Source organism: Herpailurus yagouaroundi, unplaced genomic scaffold, assembly GCF_014898765.1.
Source record: "Herpailurus yagouaroundi ecotype Mexico unplaced genomic scaffold, PumYag 160, whole genome shotgun sequence".
NCBI lineage: Eukaryota > Metazoa > Chordata > Mammalia > Carnivora > Felidae > Herpailurus > Herpailurus yagouaroundi.
Genome location: NW_024412401.1, coordinates 24,326,133 through 24,343,275, shown reverse-complemented (window position 1 = coordinate 24,343,275; position 17,143 = coordinate 24,326,133). Strand labels below are relative to the sequence as shown.

At 48.4% G+C, this 17,143-nt stretch overlaps 1 protein-coding gene across 1 annotated transcript in view; it reads left to right on the top strand.

Moving 5' to 3' along the window:
• The window catches only part of GABBR2 (gamma-aminobutyric acid type B receptor subunit 2), a 352,132-nt gene that overhangs the window by 166,510 nt on the left and 168,479 nt on the right, over positions 1 to 17,143 (top strand). Inside the window, exon 4 of the mRNA XM_040481798.1 lies at positions 9,314 to 9,415. Within this exon, the coding sequence (XP_040337732.1) occupies positions 9,314 to 9,415 (102 nt within the window). The remainder of the gene's footprint in view (positions 1 to 9,313; positions 9,416 to 17,143) is intronic.

Sequence of the window (17,143 nt, the reverse complement as noted above, 5' to 3'; positions counted from 1 at the left end):
CAAAAATAAATAAACTAAAAAAAAAAAAAAAAAAAAAAAAAGCTCAGAAGTTCAAAATCAAGGTGTGAGCCGGACTGGTTGCTTCTGGAGGCTCTGGGGGAGGGTCCGCTCCCTTGCCTTTTCCAGCTGCTAGAGGCCACTTTCACTCCTTGGCTTGTGGCCCCATCCTCCACCTTCAAAGCCAGCAGTGCGGTTTCATCAGACCATCTCTCTCAGACCCCTGCTTCTGTTGCCATGTCTCCTTCTGGAACTGCCTACTTTCCCTTATAAAGACCCCTGTGATTACCCTGGACCCACCTAGACAATCTTAAGTGATCTCCCCATTTCAAGACCCATCACTTAATCCCATCTGCAAAGTGCCCTTTGCCATGTAAAGTAAAGGATTCCAGGAATGAGGATGTGTGCATCTTTTGGGAGGGGCTCTTATTCTGTGTATCACTTAAGCTTCTTTGGAATTTCTAAAACCGTGCAAGGCTGGATGGGGACTTGAGAGCCGGAGGATCCTAGTTCCCTTGCATTAGCTGTCCTACCCCTGTGCAGGTTGGTCTAGGGTGTGCCCCCGCCCCCCCCCCCCCCCCCGCCCTGCAAGGTGTGGTTCTGGAAGGTGGGCCCCTGGGGGAGCTCGTGGGGCACCGGGCAGAGGACAATGGCCTGCAGGCTATTCCCTCTCCCTCCGAAGGACTGCTGTGACAGAGTGATGGTGGTGGTGTCTCCAAGGCAGGAAGGAGATGTCCTGGGTGCATCTTGGGCCCTGGAGCCTGTCACTGGTCAGCCGTGCCAGCTGGAGTCCCTGTTCTCAGCCGCCATGTGGGCTGACCAGACGTCCCCCAGCAGGTTTGGATGTGAGTGGTTAGGCAGGTTCAGGTCACAGGTCCCCACACCCTGAGCCATAGTGAGGAAAGCAGAGAACTGCCCCCAGGGAACTCTACCTGCCCTCAGGCCACCAAGTGTGGCCTGAGGGCATCACAGCACTGTCCTGGGGCCAGTTCCGGTTTTCAGGCTGAGGCATCCAGGCCAGCCACTGGGCATTTGGCTCATCCCTGTAAGACCGTCTCAAATGTTCTCAGAATGAACTCTAAAATAAAAGTTCAAAGGAGCTCGGAGTGCTGACCCTCTGCCTCTAAGGCTGGACGGACACAGTGCCTCCTGTGTGCACCCCTTCATCCTCTCGTCTGACTCGGTTTCTGCATGCGGGCACCACACTGGACCCTGGAAAAGAAAACAAAGCCCTTCCCTCGCGGGGCTGCCCTGTTAGTTGAGGAGGCGGACGTGACAGCCCCAGTTCTCATGGTCAGCTCTCTGCGAGCCAGCTCAAAGTCAGCAACCTGGACTGCTGAGCCTTCCACTGGGGCCCATGGGGCGGATGGCCTCAACCTGGGCCTCCGCATCTCATGACACGGCAGCTTCTGGTCCTTCTCTTGTTTTCCTGCTCTTGGTAACTCTGAGAAAGTGAGAAAGACTTATTTCCTGGGGACAGACAAGTGGCTGTGGAGTAGAGGGAAACCTTACCTGTGATGTAAGGCGTAGGCAGGACAGGGAGCCCAGCGGCTGCATGGGATCATGGTTTGGACCCGCAAAGGCCGGGTCCTAGGAGGCCCCAGGTGTATTTGTTTCTGTGGCTGCCACAACAAATCATCAGAAACAGGGTGGCTTAAAGCAACAGAAATTCCTTCTCTTATAGTTCTGGAGCCAAGGGTCTAAAATCAAGGTGTCACCAGGGCCCTGCTCCCGCTAAATGCTCCCTGGGAGGGTCCTTCCTGGCCTTTTCCAGCCTCTGGCGGCCCCAGGTGTTCCTCAGCCTGTGGCCAAATCATTCCAGCATCTGCCTCTGCCTTCAGATGCCTTCTCCCTCATATCTGTGTGTCCCGAATCTTTCTCCGCCTTTCTGTTAGAAGGACACTTATGACTGGCTTCAGGGCCCGCCCAGGTAGTCCAGGATGATCTCATCTCAAGATGCTTAAGTTAATTACATCTGCAAAGATGCTTTTTCCAAATAAGGTCACATTCACAGATTCTGCTGTTTAGGACTTGGGCATACCTATTTGGGGGTCACACTGGCTCTGCAGTGTGAAGACGCAGGTGTCCCACACATGTGGTTTTCACATGGACACAGCTGTGCATATACCCCCAGGTATTACCCTGTGCAAGTGCCACATGTGTGCAGTAGAGCTAATACATGTTTACTTGTGTCCTTGCCCTTGTGAAAAAAAATTTCACTTGTATTCAACTCTGGTTATAGCTTATTAAGAGTTTATATTTCTAGAAATCTGAAAGCTAGATGGCTGTGTTTTTTTAAAAGGAACTCTTTTGGGGGGGCGCCTGGGTGGTTCAGTCGGTTAAGCATCTGACTTCAGCTCAGGTCATGATCTCACAGTCCGTGGGTTCGAGCCCCGCCTCGGGCTCTGTGCTGACAGCTCAGAGCCTGGAGCCTGCTTCAGATTCTGTGACTCCCTCTCTCTCTGCCCCTCCCCTGCTCCTGCTCTGTCTCTCTGTCTCAAAAATAAATAAAAACATTTAAAATTTTTTTTTTAATTTTTAAAAGGAACTCTTTCGGGGTGCCTGGGTGGCTCACTTGGTTAGGCATCCAACTCTTGATTTTGCCTCAGGTCATGATATCATGGTTCATGAGATTGAGCCCCAAGTTGCTGATAGCACAGAGTCTGCTTGGGATTCTCTCTCTCTCTCTCTCTCTCTCTCTGTCTGTCTCTCTCTCTCTCTCTGTCTGTCAAAAACAAATAAATAAACTTAAAAAAATAATTTAAAAGGAACACTTTCCTTAATGAATGTTCACAAGTTTGGAAAAGTGGAAATACAACCACATGTATGAATTTCTATGGGAACTTAAGTGTATGCCCCAAGTCTTTGAGAAACTTCAGAGCTGAAGAGGGCTACTTCGGCAACTGTAAAATTTAAAAAGTCAGGGTAGGGGCAGGTGGAGTTTTGAAACACTTGTTTTCTTAGAACCACATGCATTGGTGGTGAGAGAAAACTCCCTTCTCTGGTTTCCCAACCAGTTTCTCCTTGCACACCTCTGATGATGGGGAGCTCACTATCTACCAAAGCAGCCTTCTCCATTATTAGGAAGTTTTTTTGGCCTTGGACTAAAGTTTGCTTTCTTGAGCCACTTACCTGTTGGTCCCCTCCTCTGCCGTGGGGGTGCCCAGAACCAGGCTCCCTCTCTTCCACACGAGAGCCCTTCAGAGTTTGAACCCAGCCATCACTTCCTGCCTTCGTCTTCTAGTCTCTGGGCTAATTTTTTAATTAGCTTAAATTAATGGCGGTTTCTGGGGAGCTCCGGGCCCAGTAAAAGTGACCTGAATTATTCAAAGATTTGAGTGTTTCAAATGCCTGTTTATCCTAATTAGCATCTTAACTACAGCGGTGCCCTCTGCCTCTAACGAGCCACATTTTAACATGTTCCATATTTTAATGGATTTTACTTGAATGAACTGTTTAATCAAATGAAGACACATTTCATGAATGAATAGAAGTAAATCTATAATTATACTCTTTAGTCAGGTAAGAGGAGTGACATTTTGGCACAATCCAGGGCTATATATAGCGAGTGCATTTGAATGACAAAGTAGGTTACCTCCAGTTCCATAGGAGAGCTGGGAACTCGCTTTGCTCTCAAGTTCATTTTGTAACCTAATTAGAATTTTCAAAGAGTTGTAAAGTGCCTGGGGCGCAGATCTGGTTCTCCCCATCTTTACCTGGATCTCTGCCTTTCTAGATGATTCCTCAGCTGGTGCAGCAGCCTTGTTAGGGAAGGCAGCCAGGGTACTACTGGCCACAGAAGCCAAGTGTCCTAGAGTCTCTGATGCTCTCCATGGCGTCCACTTTGCATTTCACATCCTCCATCAAAGTCTTCACTGCCTGGGACATGTGGTCAGAATGTGGTAACTTACAGTTATAACAATACGATGCTTTCCTCTTCTGCCTTTACTTACTGTTTCTCTCTTATGCCTTGTCCCCCCTTTCCTTCTTTCCGTTCTTGCTTCTGACATGGTCAGGACCTGCTCGTGGTGCTGGGGACCAGGAATAGAAGGATCTGGGGGTGTAAAATGAGACATAACTATGGGATGGGGCAGGGGAGGGCAGGAGAGGGGCGTGGGAAACTGTAAAGGAAGATGGTGCCCTGGACTTGGAGAAAGTGGGGACAGTGACATGGGGGGCTTTCAGGCAGGCGGGCAACTCAGCTGTGAGCCTGACAGTTCTGTTGCTTTTCCCCCTAAAGTGTGCGGTTTCCATCTTTAGCTGCATGTTGGAACCACCTGGAGGCATCTAAAAATGCTGATGCCTGGGTGCTAGTCCAGAGATTCTAACTGGTTTAGGATGTAGCCAGGGTACCAGTATTTTTAAAGACTCCCCAGGTAGTTCTAATACGCAGTCCAGAGTCTTCAGGTGACTGCAGCCCCAATACCTTGACTATAGCCTCATGGAAGACCCTGAACCAGAACCACCCAGCTAAGGTGCTCCTGCATTCCTGGCCCATGGCAACTGTGTGAGATAATAAATGTGTCTTGTTTGAAACCACCGAGCTTTGGGATAATTTGTTACACAGCAATGGATGACTGATACAGATGATTAGTTGCCCCAGGTGTACCCCTAAGTGGGTCACTTCACCTCCACCAATGTCTCTACCTCCAGCCTTCCAGAATCTCTCACCTGGATGGTTGCTGGAGCTGTCTCACTGACCTTCCTCTTCCCCAACTGCCTCTGCCCCTCACTGGCCCCACGGCAGCCTAAATCATGGTTCTGGTCATGTCACCCATCCTCGAAACCTTGTAACGGCTTCTCACTGTGCTTAGGCTCAAGACCAGCATCTTTGATGTAAATTATAAGGCCCTCATGGCCTATTCCTCATTTCATGCCCACGGCCTTCCCCCCTCCCTAGCCCATGCTCTGCTGTAGCCCAGCCTGGCTCTTCTGGCTTTTCACTGCTCTCTTCCACCATGGGACTTTTGCATGTACTGCTGCTCAGCCTGGAAGCCTTCTCCTGCCTAACCTCCTGCCTGGGTCCAGCTCCACCGTTACAGCTTCTCCCAGAGCATGTTCCTGAATGTGAGAGCCCTTGTCTTGGTAGGGACCAGGGTGATCATCTGATTAATGTTTCCCACCTCCACTAGATAGAGACCCAGGACTGTGAATGGTTTTGCTCACTATCAGAGCCCTAGTACTAACTCACATGGTGCATGGAATAAAGAGATGTCAATATCATGAATGAATGAATGAATGAATGGGAAAATAAATGAGAGACTGGCAAGAACAAGCAGAGCCCCAATCTAGAATAATCAGAGCTCTAGGTAGCTGTCCAGAAAGAGACCTAAGCCCATAGGCCAGGCAGTAACTGCTATTGGCTGTAGCTCCAGCCCCAGAAATGCAGCAGGAGCCCGGATGGAGAGCCTGAGATCTAAGAAGATCTCTAGCCACCTGACATACCTATTCCTCTGGTCTTCTTTTCCTCCAACCTGTCTGCTTCTCCCCTCGCATCTCGCAAGAGGGATAAAGACTGGCTATGTCCCCGAAGCACTCAGTCAGTTGGAGGAGCGAGGCCACTGCAATGGCTTTATTGGAGTGACGAGTCCCTATCACCCCTTCCCCCACGGCCCCATGACCCAGCTGGGAGGGGGACTGCATGTATACCTACTGGGCCTGCTGTTCAGACGGCTGATCTGACCTGACGGGGTTTTCTCCATACACACCCTGAGCGGGACTGTCCCCACGGCTCTGGGCTTTTCCCCAGAGCCACTGATTCTGCCTACCTCTTGACTTCTTTCAAGATGGGCTACCCTAGAGCTTAAAGTCTGAGTTTAAATGTTAAAATCCTTGGATTTGGATCTTGGATTCCCGAAGCTGCATGGGATCCCTTAGGAGACATTGTTGTCACCCCTTGTAACCTGTACCCTCACCAGCCCCCTGGGTCTATGGCCTCCCTGAAGGTTCCTAGCCATGCCCCTCCCCATTGAGCCTGAACCTCCTTGTCCTTATCCCTCATAAAGGCGACCAGAACTGAGCCCAGCATTTGAGGTGTGGACTGACATGGACAGAGGGACAGAACAGAGGGCAACTGCCACGTCCTTCATTCTAGACATGACGGCCTTCTAAATGTGGCTCCCAGTCCTGCTCACTCTCTTGGCAGTTGCCTTCCTCAGTTAACACATTCTGGTCTTCTAATCAAGAGGGAAATACCTAAGCCATTGGAAACGTTTCTCTCGCTATGATCAATGAGTGTTGTAAAACTTACCCTGCTTCCTCTAGGACAGTGGGTTTCAAATTTGAGCATTCATCAGAATTGCCTGGAGGGCTGGGTAAACACAGATTGCTGGACACATCTTCTGATCCAGTAGGTCTGCGGTGGGGCCTGAGAATTTGCATTTCTAACACATTCCCAGGTGATGCTGGTGTTACTGTCCAGGGGCCACATTTTGAGAACCACTGCTTTAGGGATATGCTTTCTGGCACAACTTCATATTCATAGTCTGTACCAGTTCTTGAGGCTGGGGAGGGAAATCAGCAGCTGTTGCCTCCACGCCTAGCTTAGACTTTTTAGTCCTTGGGCTCTGACCCACTGGTTTTCCTGTGTGTCCTTGGAACTCCTTTGGTAGCCTGAGCTCATATCCACTGCTCCAGAAGCAGAGAGAGTTCTCCCTTTAGGTGACCTCTGCCCTGTGGGCTGGCCCCAAGGCTCCAGCTTAGACTCGACCCCTCCTGATTGTTCTTCTCATGGTCCTGCTCATGCCCCTGGCAGTCCTGGCCCTTCCTTCCAGGTAATGGGACAGCCTTCCTCTCTGTCCCATCCATACCCATCCATGCAAATGAGGCCCCCAGTGGGACCCCAACTATACTGGACTGTGTGTGTGTGTGTGTGTGTGTGTGTGTGTGTGTGTGTTATTTTCTTGGAAATTAAGAGCTATTCTTTTCCCAGAAGAACGTATTTCTGCTTTTATAATGGAGGTGAGTGAAAAATAGGATTCGCTGTGTAGAAATGCAGTTTATAGCAAGCTGCAAAAAGACATTGGCCCCATTAAACAAGAGATACCTGCAGTTGCAGAAGGAAAAATAAGCATTTACAAATTTATGTGGTACATCTTTGACCAGTGAACTGAATGGTCCTCCTACCCACACATGAGGGTGTGGATCTTTTTTCCTTATGAGTTACATCAATGATATTATTTCGTTTCCATGCTTTGGTTACTTAAAAAATACCATTTATTACTGATTTCCTCCATTTGCTTTCTCTAAAAGGGTCCATTAGAATAAATACTTGAGCTGAGCTCAGACTTCTTGGTGCTAAAATTATGGTGGCTGATCGCACCACCATCTGTTCTGACCTGTTCTGGCTCATCAGGCTTCCAGAACTGTCCACAGCTGGCAGGCTCCAGAAGAGCCAGCCTGGGAGCATGTGGAGAGCACAGGGCTGGGAGTGACACTTCAGTTTCCTCATTTGTGAAATTAGGGGCAGAATGAGATGACCTCTAGGGTGTTTTCGTTTTGTTTGTTTTGAGTTCTGACTGCCTAAAACATAGTTGATTGGCCATCATTTTTTTTTTTTTTTGATTGGCCATAATTAAACACAGCTTTCATGCACATTCTTATTCACAGATAGATACCCCAAGCCACTGGCTGCCTCGATGCCTTGCCTTAAAAGCCTGGACATGATCATTCATCTTTTTTTTTTTTAATGTTTACTTATTTTTGAGAGAGAGAGAGAGACAGAGAGAGAGAGAGAATGTGAGCAGGGGAGGGGCAGAGACAGGGGGAGACACAGAATCCCAAGCAGGCTCCAGGCTCTGAGCTGCCAGCACAGAGCCCGACGTGGGACTCAAACTCATAAACCGCGAGGTCATGACCTGAGCAGAAGTCAGACCCTTAACCAGCTGAGCCCCCCAGGAGCCCCCCAGCTCTTCATTCCTTTCTAAGGCTGGGTGATGTTCCACTGCATGTATACACCACATCTTTATCCCTTTGTTTATCCCTTCATCCATTGATGGACACTTGGGTTGCTTTCATAGCTTGGCTTTTGTGAAGAATGCTGATGTACAAATGTATCTTTAAGACTCTGTTTTCATTTCTTTTGAGAATGTACCCAGAAGTCGAATGCTGGATCGTGTAGTCATCTGTGTTTGCTTTTTGAGGGACTGCCATACGCGTTTTCCACAGTGGCTGTACCATTTTAGGCACTCCGTGTCTCTACATTTTCGCCAATGCTCGCTGTCTCCTGTGTTTTGCTAATAGCCATCCTAATGGGTGTGAATGGGAAGTGCTTGTCAGGATCATCTTCTCTTAAGGAAGAGGAAACTGAAGCCCTGAGACAGGGAGGGTCACACAGAGATGCGGCGGTCACAAGCAAATCAGTGACAGACCTAGAACCTGGATCCCCCAACCCGCACTTGGTAGTTTTTACTGAAACACACAGTCCTGTTTCCACTCTTTATGTCAGAGGGTGCTCAGCCGTGGCCACGGGCCAGATACAAACTTCAGATTTCTATGGTTCAGTCCTCACTTTGTTTTTGTTTTTTAATATTTCAAAATTGTATCAACGTTTTAAAATATGGAAGGATCTTGTATTTTAAAAAGTCTAGATTTCTGAATTCTCCCTCTGAAATCAGAAAGTCTAGTGACTCGGTCTGGCATTCTGGGGCACAGCATGATGGGAGCAACTGCCATCTTAGATGGGACATCCGGTCTCCAGTTTGCCACTGTCCCCACCACTCCCTAATATCCTTCCATACATACTGCTTCACACACTGGCTGGACCCAGTGAATCCTGGAGTTTGCAGATCTCTGCTTTCTAAGCATATCCATGTTGGCCATCCTGTGTCAACAGATAGGTACTTCTATGTAACAACACAGGCTGGTCCCATACCCCCTTGCTCTTTATTCTGCACTGAGTGTCTTGCTGTTTCTTCACCCTAGAAGTGAAATGATATTGCAAGTAAATAATGCAGAATATAAATAGAGATATATGTGAATAGTCTGATTTGGTGACAGTGTGATGAGACAGAGAAACACCAGCAGGAAAGCCCAGAGATTCGGACGCTCGTCTTGACTCTCTCCCAGGAAATCTCTGCACCACCTTAGCTAGCCCCTTCCCAGTCTAGCATCCTTGTGCCAGTGTGTCCCTTGCAGGCTGGATCCCCAAGGTCTCACAGGGCCCTCTAGTTTATAATGAAGGGGAAAAAATAACTCCTTTCGCATTGTTGGTGGAGAAAACCAGCCCAGTTAAGCTGCCTCCCCAGGACGACGCCTCCAAACAGACTCTTCCTGTGGCTGCCAGCACACCCACCCTCTGCTTTCTCTTTGCTAACAGGTGAGGAATGACCTAACTGGGGTTCTGTATGGTGAGGACATTGAGATTTCGGACACCGAGAGCTTCTCCAACGATCCCTGCACCAGTGTCAAAAAGCTTAAGGTGAGTGCAGCTGGCCACGGCCGCGGGGACAGACCGATGCCTTGCTCCAGGCTTCCCCACATCCCTGACTATGAAAGTGTCTTGAGTTCTGGCTGTTTCATTTCATCCTGGCATTTCACACATGGGGAGAGGCCCCAGGAGCTGACTCCCCTTGGCTGCCCCCATGCTTGTCCAGCAGTGGCCAAAGGTCTGATTGCTAGGTACATAGTCCTGGAGAGCTTACTGGGTGATTTTGTGTCTCTCAGTCGAGCCTAAGAGGTAAGCAGGGCGTGAGTTATTACCTTCTTTATTGCAGAGAGGCTGAGAGAGAGGGAGTGTCTTGCCCGAAGCCACAGCAAGGAAGTACAGTTTGTTCGGACTGAACGCCTAGGTTTCTGACCCCTCTCGTGACACTCACTCCAGGAACAGAGAGGGCCGACTAGAAGTTTGCCCAGCTGTCAGGGGGCTCTGTCTGCCATTTGTCTCCTCATCCCGCAAGCTCTCTCAAATACCTGGTTTGTGCCAGACCCCCTCCGGGTCTCACAGACACCATCAGTCCTCAGGTTGCTCACAGCTGGGGAGGAAGCCAGTTACCTCTCTGGGGAACAGGAACAGAGGGGCCTGGGAACAGAGGGAGGAAGTGACTCATCCCGCCCGGGGAGAGGGTTCAGACAAGGCTCCAGAGAAGGGACAGCGTCTGCACCTTGCAAATGGATAAATGGGATGGGGACCTGCAGGAGCCCAGCAGGGAAGGAGGAGTGAAGATCAGAGGGCAGGGCGACCATGCTCACCATGCAGCAGGGACCAGCAGGGATTCCACAGAGGCTGGAGTATTGGGGCTGGAAGGAGTTGGGAGCCAGGTTCCGCAAGACTTGAATGCCGAACTGAGGAGTTTGGTCTTTTATCCAGGGGGCAGCGAGGGTGCTGGGGGTTTATAAGCAGGTGCACGCAGAGTTAGAGCTGTCACCTTCCTCTTTCCCTCTCTTCCACTCCCTCATGCCCACATTTAGGGCTGCTGGCTTGGAGACCGCAGATGCCAACTGCTAACATGTCCCCTTCCATCTTGGGCAGGTCCCAGGTTACACCAGTCAGAGCAGGTGGCAGTTTCGAGCTCTTGTCTTCCAAAGCCCTCAGTTCACAGATGGGAAGGCTGAGGCCCAGAGACAGGGAACGAGGGAAGCAGACACCATGCCCGTGTGTGACACTGCAGCCCTTCGAGCTGCTTCAGATGAGGAAACAGTAGCTTGGGAGGGCCTGCTGGCAGCCGGGTGGCTGGGGCGGGATCTGCCCATGCTGTTCGCCCACAGGCTGTGTGGTCTGAGGGTCCAGTCGGGTTGTGGGGTCTGGAGGACCCCGAGTGGTACAGTGCCTGCTCGGCAGGGAACAGCCGGGTGGGCCCGATGCTGTGATGATGTTCTGCCACACAGGGCAGCGTCTCCCCAGGGTGGGCACTTGAAATAGCTTCCTGTGCCTCAGAGGCCCAGCAGAGTTCTTTGGGCTTTAAAGTTTAAAGAGCCTTTGTGTGTAGAGCAGAGGCACTAGTTGAAAGTCTGCAGAGAAAGTAGGGAAGGAACTGGGTGCTCTGCTCGTCGACCAACCAGCTCCGCCAGAGGTAGGAGTGACATTACCGATGATGGAAATAGCAGCCCACCTGTCCGGGGCCCTGGCGGAGAGCCAGGTGCCAATGCAGAGCCCTTGACCTCCGCTGGCTCATTCGGCCCTCCCCAGAGCCCTCGGACAGAGAGTTTTTGCATCCCGGTATCTCAGATGAGGAACATGAGGCTCAAAGAGGTTAAGGATCGCCCCGAGTCGCCCAGCTGGAAAGCGGTGGGTTGGATTGAGGCCTGGGTCTGGACGACTAGGCGGCCCAGGTCTCTCCACCGCCCCGCACAGCTGCTGCCAGAAAGGATGACAACATCACATAAGCTGGGGGAGGGAGGGGTGCAGAGCCCAGTCTGTCTGTTGGCAAAGGAGTCCTTCTGGGGGAAGCGCTCTTCCCCCACAGACCTGCATGACTCCTTCTCCAGCCTTCTTCTCGTCTTTGCCCAGTTGTTCGCTTTTTCCAGAGGCCTTCCCTGCATGCTGCATTTAGAAGTTAAATCCTTGTCTACTTTCTGCTGATTTTCTCCATTTCACTGACAGACGCCTGTATATTCGTTTCCAAGGGCTGCTGTAACAAAGTACCACAAACTAGGTGGCTTAAAGCAAACAGAAATGTATTCTCCCACATTCCGGAGGCTGGAAGTGCAAGGTCAAGGTGTCGGCAAGGTCATGCGGTCTAGAAGGTCGTGGGGCCCTCCCGTGCCTTTCTCTTCGCTTCTGGTATTGCCAGCAAGCCTTGGTGTCCCCCCTCCTGCAGCTGCGTTAACTGCAGTCCCTGCTTCATATGGCGTGTTCCCCTTTCCTTTCACACCGTCTTCTTATTAGGACGTTAGTCGTGTTGGATTACACGTCTACCCTACTCCAGCATGACCTCATCTTAACTAATTACATCTGCAGAGAAGGTCACATTCCAAGGTATTGGGGATTCAACATATCTTTGGGGGCCACAATTCAACCCATCACAACATCTGACCTCCCATTCATTTTGCCTAGTCGTTTTATCATCTGTCTCCTCCCGCTGGAACATAAGTTCTAAGAGGCAACAGTTTCTGTCTGTTGTGCTCACTGTTTTGTTCCCCATCACCCAGAATCAAATTAATTTGAGTGTGTGTAAATAAAACACCAAGTCTGGACAGATAGAGCCAACAGAGAACACAAGGATAGAATAGAGTAAAGCAATAGAGTACGGAGTAAAGGAATACTCAGGAATAGAGTAAAGTAACTTCTGGAAAGCTCGGAGAAAAAGCAAATCTCTGGTTTACTGTGGGATAAGATAGAGAAGGATGTTCAGAGGACAAGGGAGAAAACTAAATACCAAATAGCAGAATTAAAATCTGCATTGGAGGTATTAGAGAGCAGGGTTCATGCCAAGAAAAATAAAGATCAATAGTATGAAGGACAAACTTGAGATATTTCCCGGAATTCAGAGGAAATGGTGAGAGCAATCAATCTAATGAGGGAAGAGAGAATAGTTATGGACACTGGAAAGGGAGATCCTAAGGGAAAACCAGGACAGATGAAACAACAAAAATCAAAACAAAACAGGCACCACACTAGCAGTGAGTAGTGCACCTAGCACTTGGACTTGGTTTCTAATACCATTCTTTAGGAAAAGGAACCAGGACTCCTTGGGAAAATGGCTGATTCTAGGACTGGGGCAGGGAATATGCACGATGATCCTGGAGCATTTTCTAGTGCCAGAAAGTAAAGGAGTGCGGCTGAGTGCAAGGGCTCCCAGTGGCCAACGCTGGGACAATTTCAGCAATAAAATAAAATAGCATTGGATTAAAACCCAAAGTGTAAAATAAATATCCATGTGTCCATACTGCTGTGAGTGATTGAATAAATAAATGGGAAAGATCAGGCAAATATCCTATACAGAAGAATTCCAAATAATTTACATAGATATTTCAGGTTCATGGAGGTAGAGCAGAATGACCCGCTTCTTAAGTGATTTCTTTCCAAAGAGTCCACTGTGGAAAGCAGGGAGAAGAGTGGCTTGATGATGGAGAAATCTAATAAACACGACCTCAGCTGGGTGACCGAGGTCAACATCAATAGCAGTAAGTCACGGTGATAGGATACACCCTTGATATGAGGGAATGAGAAGGGCAATTTACCTCAGTGGGTCTTCCTTCCCCAAACCCATGCCCTAAGCCTAACCATGAGGAAAAAAATCAGGCAAATTCTAGTGGAAGCCATTTCCCAAAACACTCCTCAAAACCGTCTAGGTCTTCAGAAATAAGGAATGTCTGAGCCAAAAGGAGCCTACGGAGACATGACAACTAAATATAATGTGTTACCCTGGATGCAATCCAGGGATAGAGCAAGGACATTAGAGAAAACAAAAAACAAAAAACAACTAAGAAAATCTGATTAAAATATGGGCTTTAGCTAATAATAATCAATATCGGTTTATTAACTATAACAATGTGCCCCACGAACATAAAATATTAATAATAGGGGAACCTGGGTGAGGAACATATGAGAACCTTCTATCTTTGTTATTTTTCTAAAACTATTCTCAAATAAGAAGTTTGTTTTTTATTTTTTATTTATTTTTTTTTAATTTTTTTTTTCAACGTTTATTTATTTTTGGGACAGAGAGAGACAGAGCATGAACGGGGGAGGGGCAGAGAGAGAGGGAGACACAGAATCGGAAACAGGCTCCAGGCTCTGAGCCATCAGCCCAGAGCCCGACGCGGGGCTCGAACTCACGGACCGCGAGATCGTGACCTGGCTGAAGTCGGACGCTTAACCGACTGCGCCACCCAGGCGCCCCAAGAAGTTTGTTTTTTAAACAGAAGACAAATTTAAGGGGGCTCAGGAGGGTCCTACTAGATTGGATTGACAAAATTGCTAATAGTCAACCATTTTTGAAGTACCATATCGACAATTTCATGAGGAAATGTACAATGTGCACACTGTATGTGCGCCTAGCTGGCCTTTCCACATTCTAGCAGAATTGGTGAAAAGAGAGTCATGCCAACACACATTTTAGCAAAAGCTTTGAAGTACAAATATAAAGGGGGAAATCTACAAGTATCTAGGCCAGAAGAAAACGAATTTCCCACAAAGGTGCAAAAACCAGGCCACCTCAACTCCTCTGCAGCATTCAATCCCAGAGACAGTGAAGCAGCTGGGAGACATTCTCCCATGTGTGTAGCTCATGTGGCATACCAGCCAGGTGCCTTTCTCGAAGTTAATCCTTGAAGTCCTACGTCAGCCAGCCAAGAACAATGGCAAACTTCATAGCTCAGGTCATGGCAGAAACTGCTGATCAGGGGCCACCAGAACCCATAGACAGAGAGCTAAGTCTAAATAATTGTTCTAAAATGGTATACAGATGCTGGGACGCCTGGGTGGCTCAGTCGGCTGAGTGTCCGACTTCGGCTCAGGTCATGATCTCGCGGTTTGTGAGTTCGAGTCCTGCATTGGGCTCTGTGCTGACAGCTCAGAGCGTGGAGCCTGCTTCGGATTCTGTGTCTCCCTCTCTCTCTCTGCCCCTCCCCTGCTCACTCTCTGTCTCTCCCTCTCTCTCAAAAATAAATAAACATAAAAAAAAAAAAACTTTAAATGGTATACAGATGCAAAAGTTCATTTTGAAAGCAAACGTACATATACATAGAGTGCAAAAATACATCTGGCAATAATAATTGAGATGTTAAAATCCATATTCCATTAACGTAACCAGAGAAGTGGGCAAGTAAAAAATATGGGTGGTAACCTCCTGGTCTTAAGTAGCAGAGGGACTCAATAGAGACCATTTTGTTCATGAGTTTCCTAATGAGAAACATACAAGCTAAAGAAGGCTTTGAATAACTTGATGGTAAATATACTATAATGCAAATAGAACCCAAAGCTTCTGAAGCACAGAAAAGGGAAGCAGGGAAAACCTAGTCCACATATTGAAAAACAGAAAGAAAATGTGAAAACCAGAAAGCATAACATATAATTGTAGACCAAATACAGTCCTTCTGACCGTAAATTCAAAGAGGTCAAACTCCCTATCAAAAGACAAAGACAGAGAACTGTATTTTTGAAGGACTAACGATAGCTGTTGACAACAGAGAAAGTGACACAGAAAGGTCAAAGGTAAAAGACCAGCCAAAGGTAGGTCAGGCAAACCCAACCGAAGCAAGAACCCCAGTGTTCATTTGAGACCCAAAGGGAATTCAAGGTACAGGCATTAAACAGGATTAAGGAGAGTCATTCTCTATAGATAGGGGTACAATTCACCATGAGAATAACACAATCATGGACCATTATTGCTCTAAATTACATCTCACTGAAATATATAAAGAAAAGCCTGTTAAAATACAAAGGAGAATTGACAGAAACACAATAGCATTGGGAGCCATAACATTCTCTCAGTCTTGGACAGATCACCCAGGCAAAAATAAGCAAGAACACAGAGGAACCAAATAATGAAATTAATCAGGCTGATTTAGCAGATATGTACCAAAGTTCGCCTAAATAAAGTCAAGAAAAACCATCTCTGTGTGATGGAGTCCCGAGGCCTTTAAGCTCCTCCCAGGCCTGTTCCAAACATGGGGCTTTAAAGTTAACTGTTGCCAGGCTGGACTGGGCGGGGGCCCGGAGTCTGCCCCTGGGTATTTCCATGGTGCTGGCTCTGAAGCGTTGGGCTGTGAGGGGGAGAGTGCCAGGCTTCCACTGTCCTGCTCTGTTCATTTTGTTTGCTTTCTCTACCTTCCCCGGAGTAGCCTCTAGCCTATCATTCAGGGTTCTGATTCCAGGAAAATCTCCCTAATTTATAAACCAGCCAATTAGCAACCTTAATGCCATCTGCAACATTACCCCCCCCCCCCCCTTGCATGTCACAGACCATACTTGTAGGTTCTGGAGATTAGGAAATGGACACTTTGGGGGGACCATTTGCCTATCATAGGAGGACCACAAAAACAGACTTTCGGGTGGACTGCTGCCCCCTGTGCTCCATGAGAGAGGCCTAGTGGGAAGTCCCCCCTCCCCACACCCTATAGGCCAGAATGCTGCTTGACTCCCAGAAAGTAGAGTTCATATAGGCACCCCGAGGGGATGCAGAGCTACAGAATAAACATGGTACATTCCAGCAGGCCAGTTTTGCTCAGAAACATGGGGAGAAATGCATTATTTTTATCTTGAGATAAACATAGGTATGTTATTGGAATACTAAATGTATGTGAATTTTCAAAATAATAAACTTTACAGAAATGGCATGCTTTCCCAGTGGGCTGCTATGGGCTATTCCCTCTTTGCTCTCTTCTTTAAGAGTATATGTCTCCCTAAGGTACAGCCTTGTTGAATCACTGTGTTGCACACCTGAAACTAATATAACATTGTGTGTCAACCATAATCACCTAGGTAGATAGATAGATAAAAATGAAAAATAAACAGGAGGGCTACTCAGAATAAAAAGATTGTTGTAACAACAACAAGAATATATATCTCTTGCTTCTCTGCCTTTAAGGACATTTCTCTGGTGAGGGAAAAAAGAGTCTAAGAAAAACTTAACTTGAGCTAAATAAAAGTACTCATTCTAGGTATGGAATCAGTGTGTCAGGGCCAGGAGGGACTTTGGGAAGCATCTAGGCTCACCCTGCTGGAGTCATCCCAGGTCTCACAGCCAGAGTCAGGGGGCGGGAGTGGCCTGAGTCCCTGGCCCCTTCCCCAGTGCCCACTGGCCCCAGTCAAGCCACCTCCCAGCCCCACCATGGCCAGCCTCTAAAAGTTTGGCCGCCCTGGGGCTTGTCATACCTCCTCCCTTTCCACAACTTTTGTACACAGCTTCATCTGATTTTTTGGCAGCCCAGTGGGTCTGTGGGGCTGGGCACCTGAGAAACCAGGAAGTGATCACATGTGGGCCAAGACAGGTGCACGGGCGGCAGGAGATGCCAGATAACCCAGTGTCCGGGTCGACCTTGCCTTTCCAGCGGGACCCCACACCCCTGCCACGGGGAAGGCAGGATAGGGTGGCCTTCTGCTTTCCTGCTGTTTGAAATGTACACCAGCTATTTTAACGCCTCAGGATCACATCTGCTGTTCCAGTGCCTCCACACGGAAGTCTGCGGGACTTTCCTGTGAGTTGTTGCTGCAGACTGGATGTTTGCTCAGCCTGGGAGGCAATATATAGGGGCAGTGGTCAAG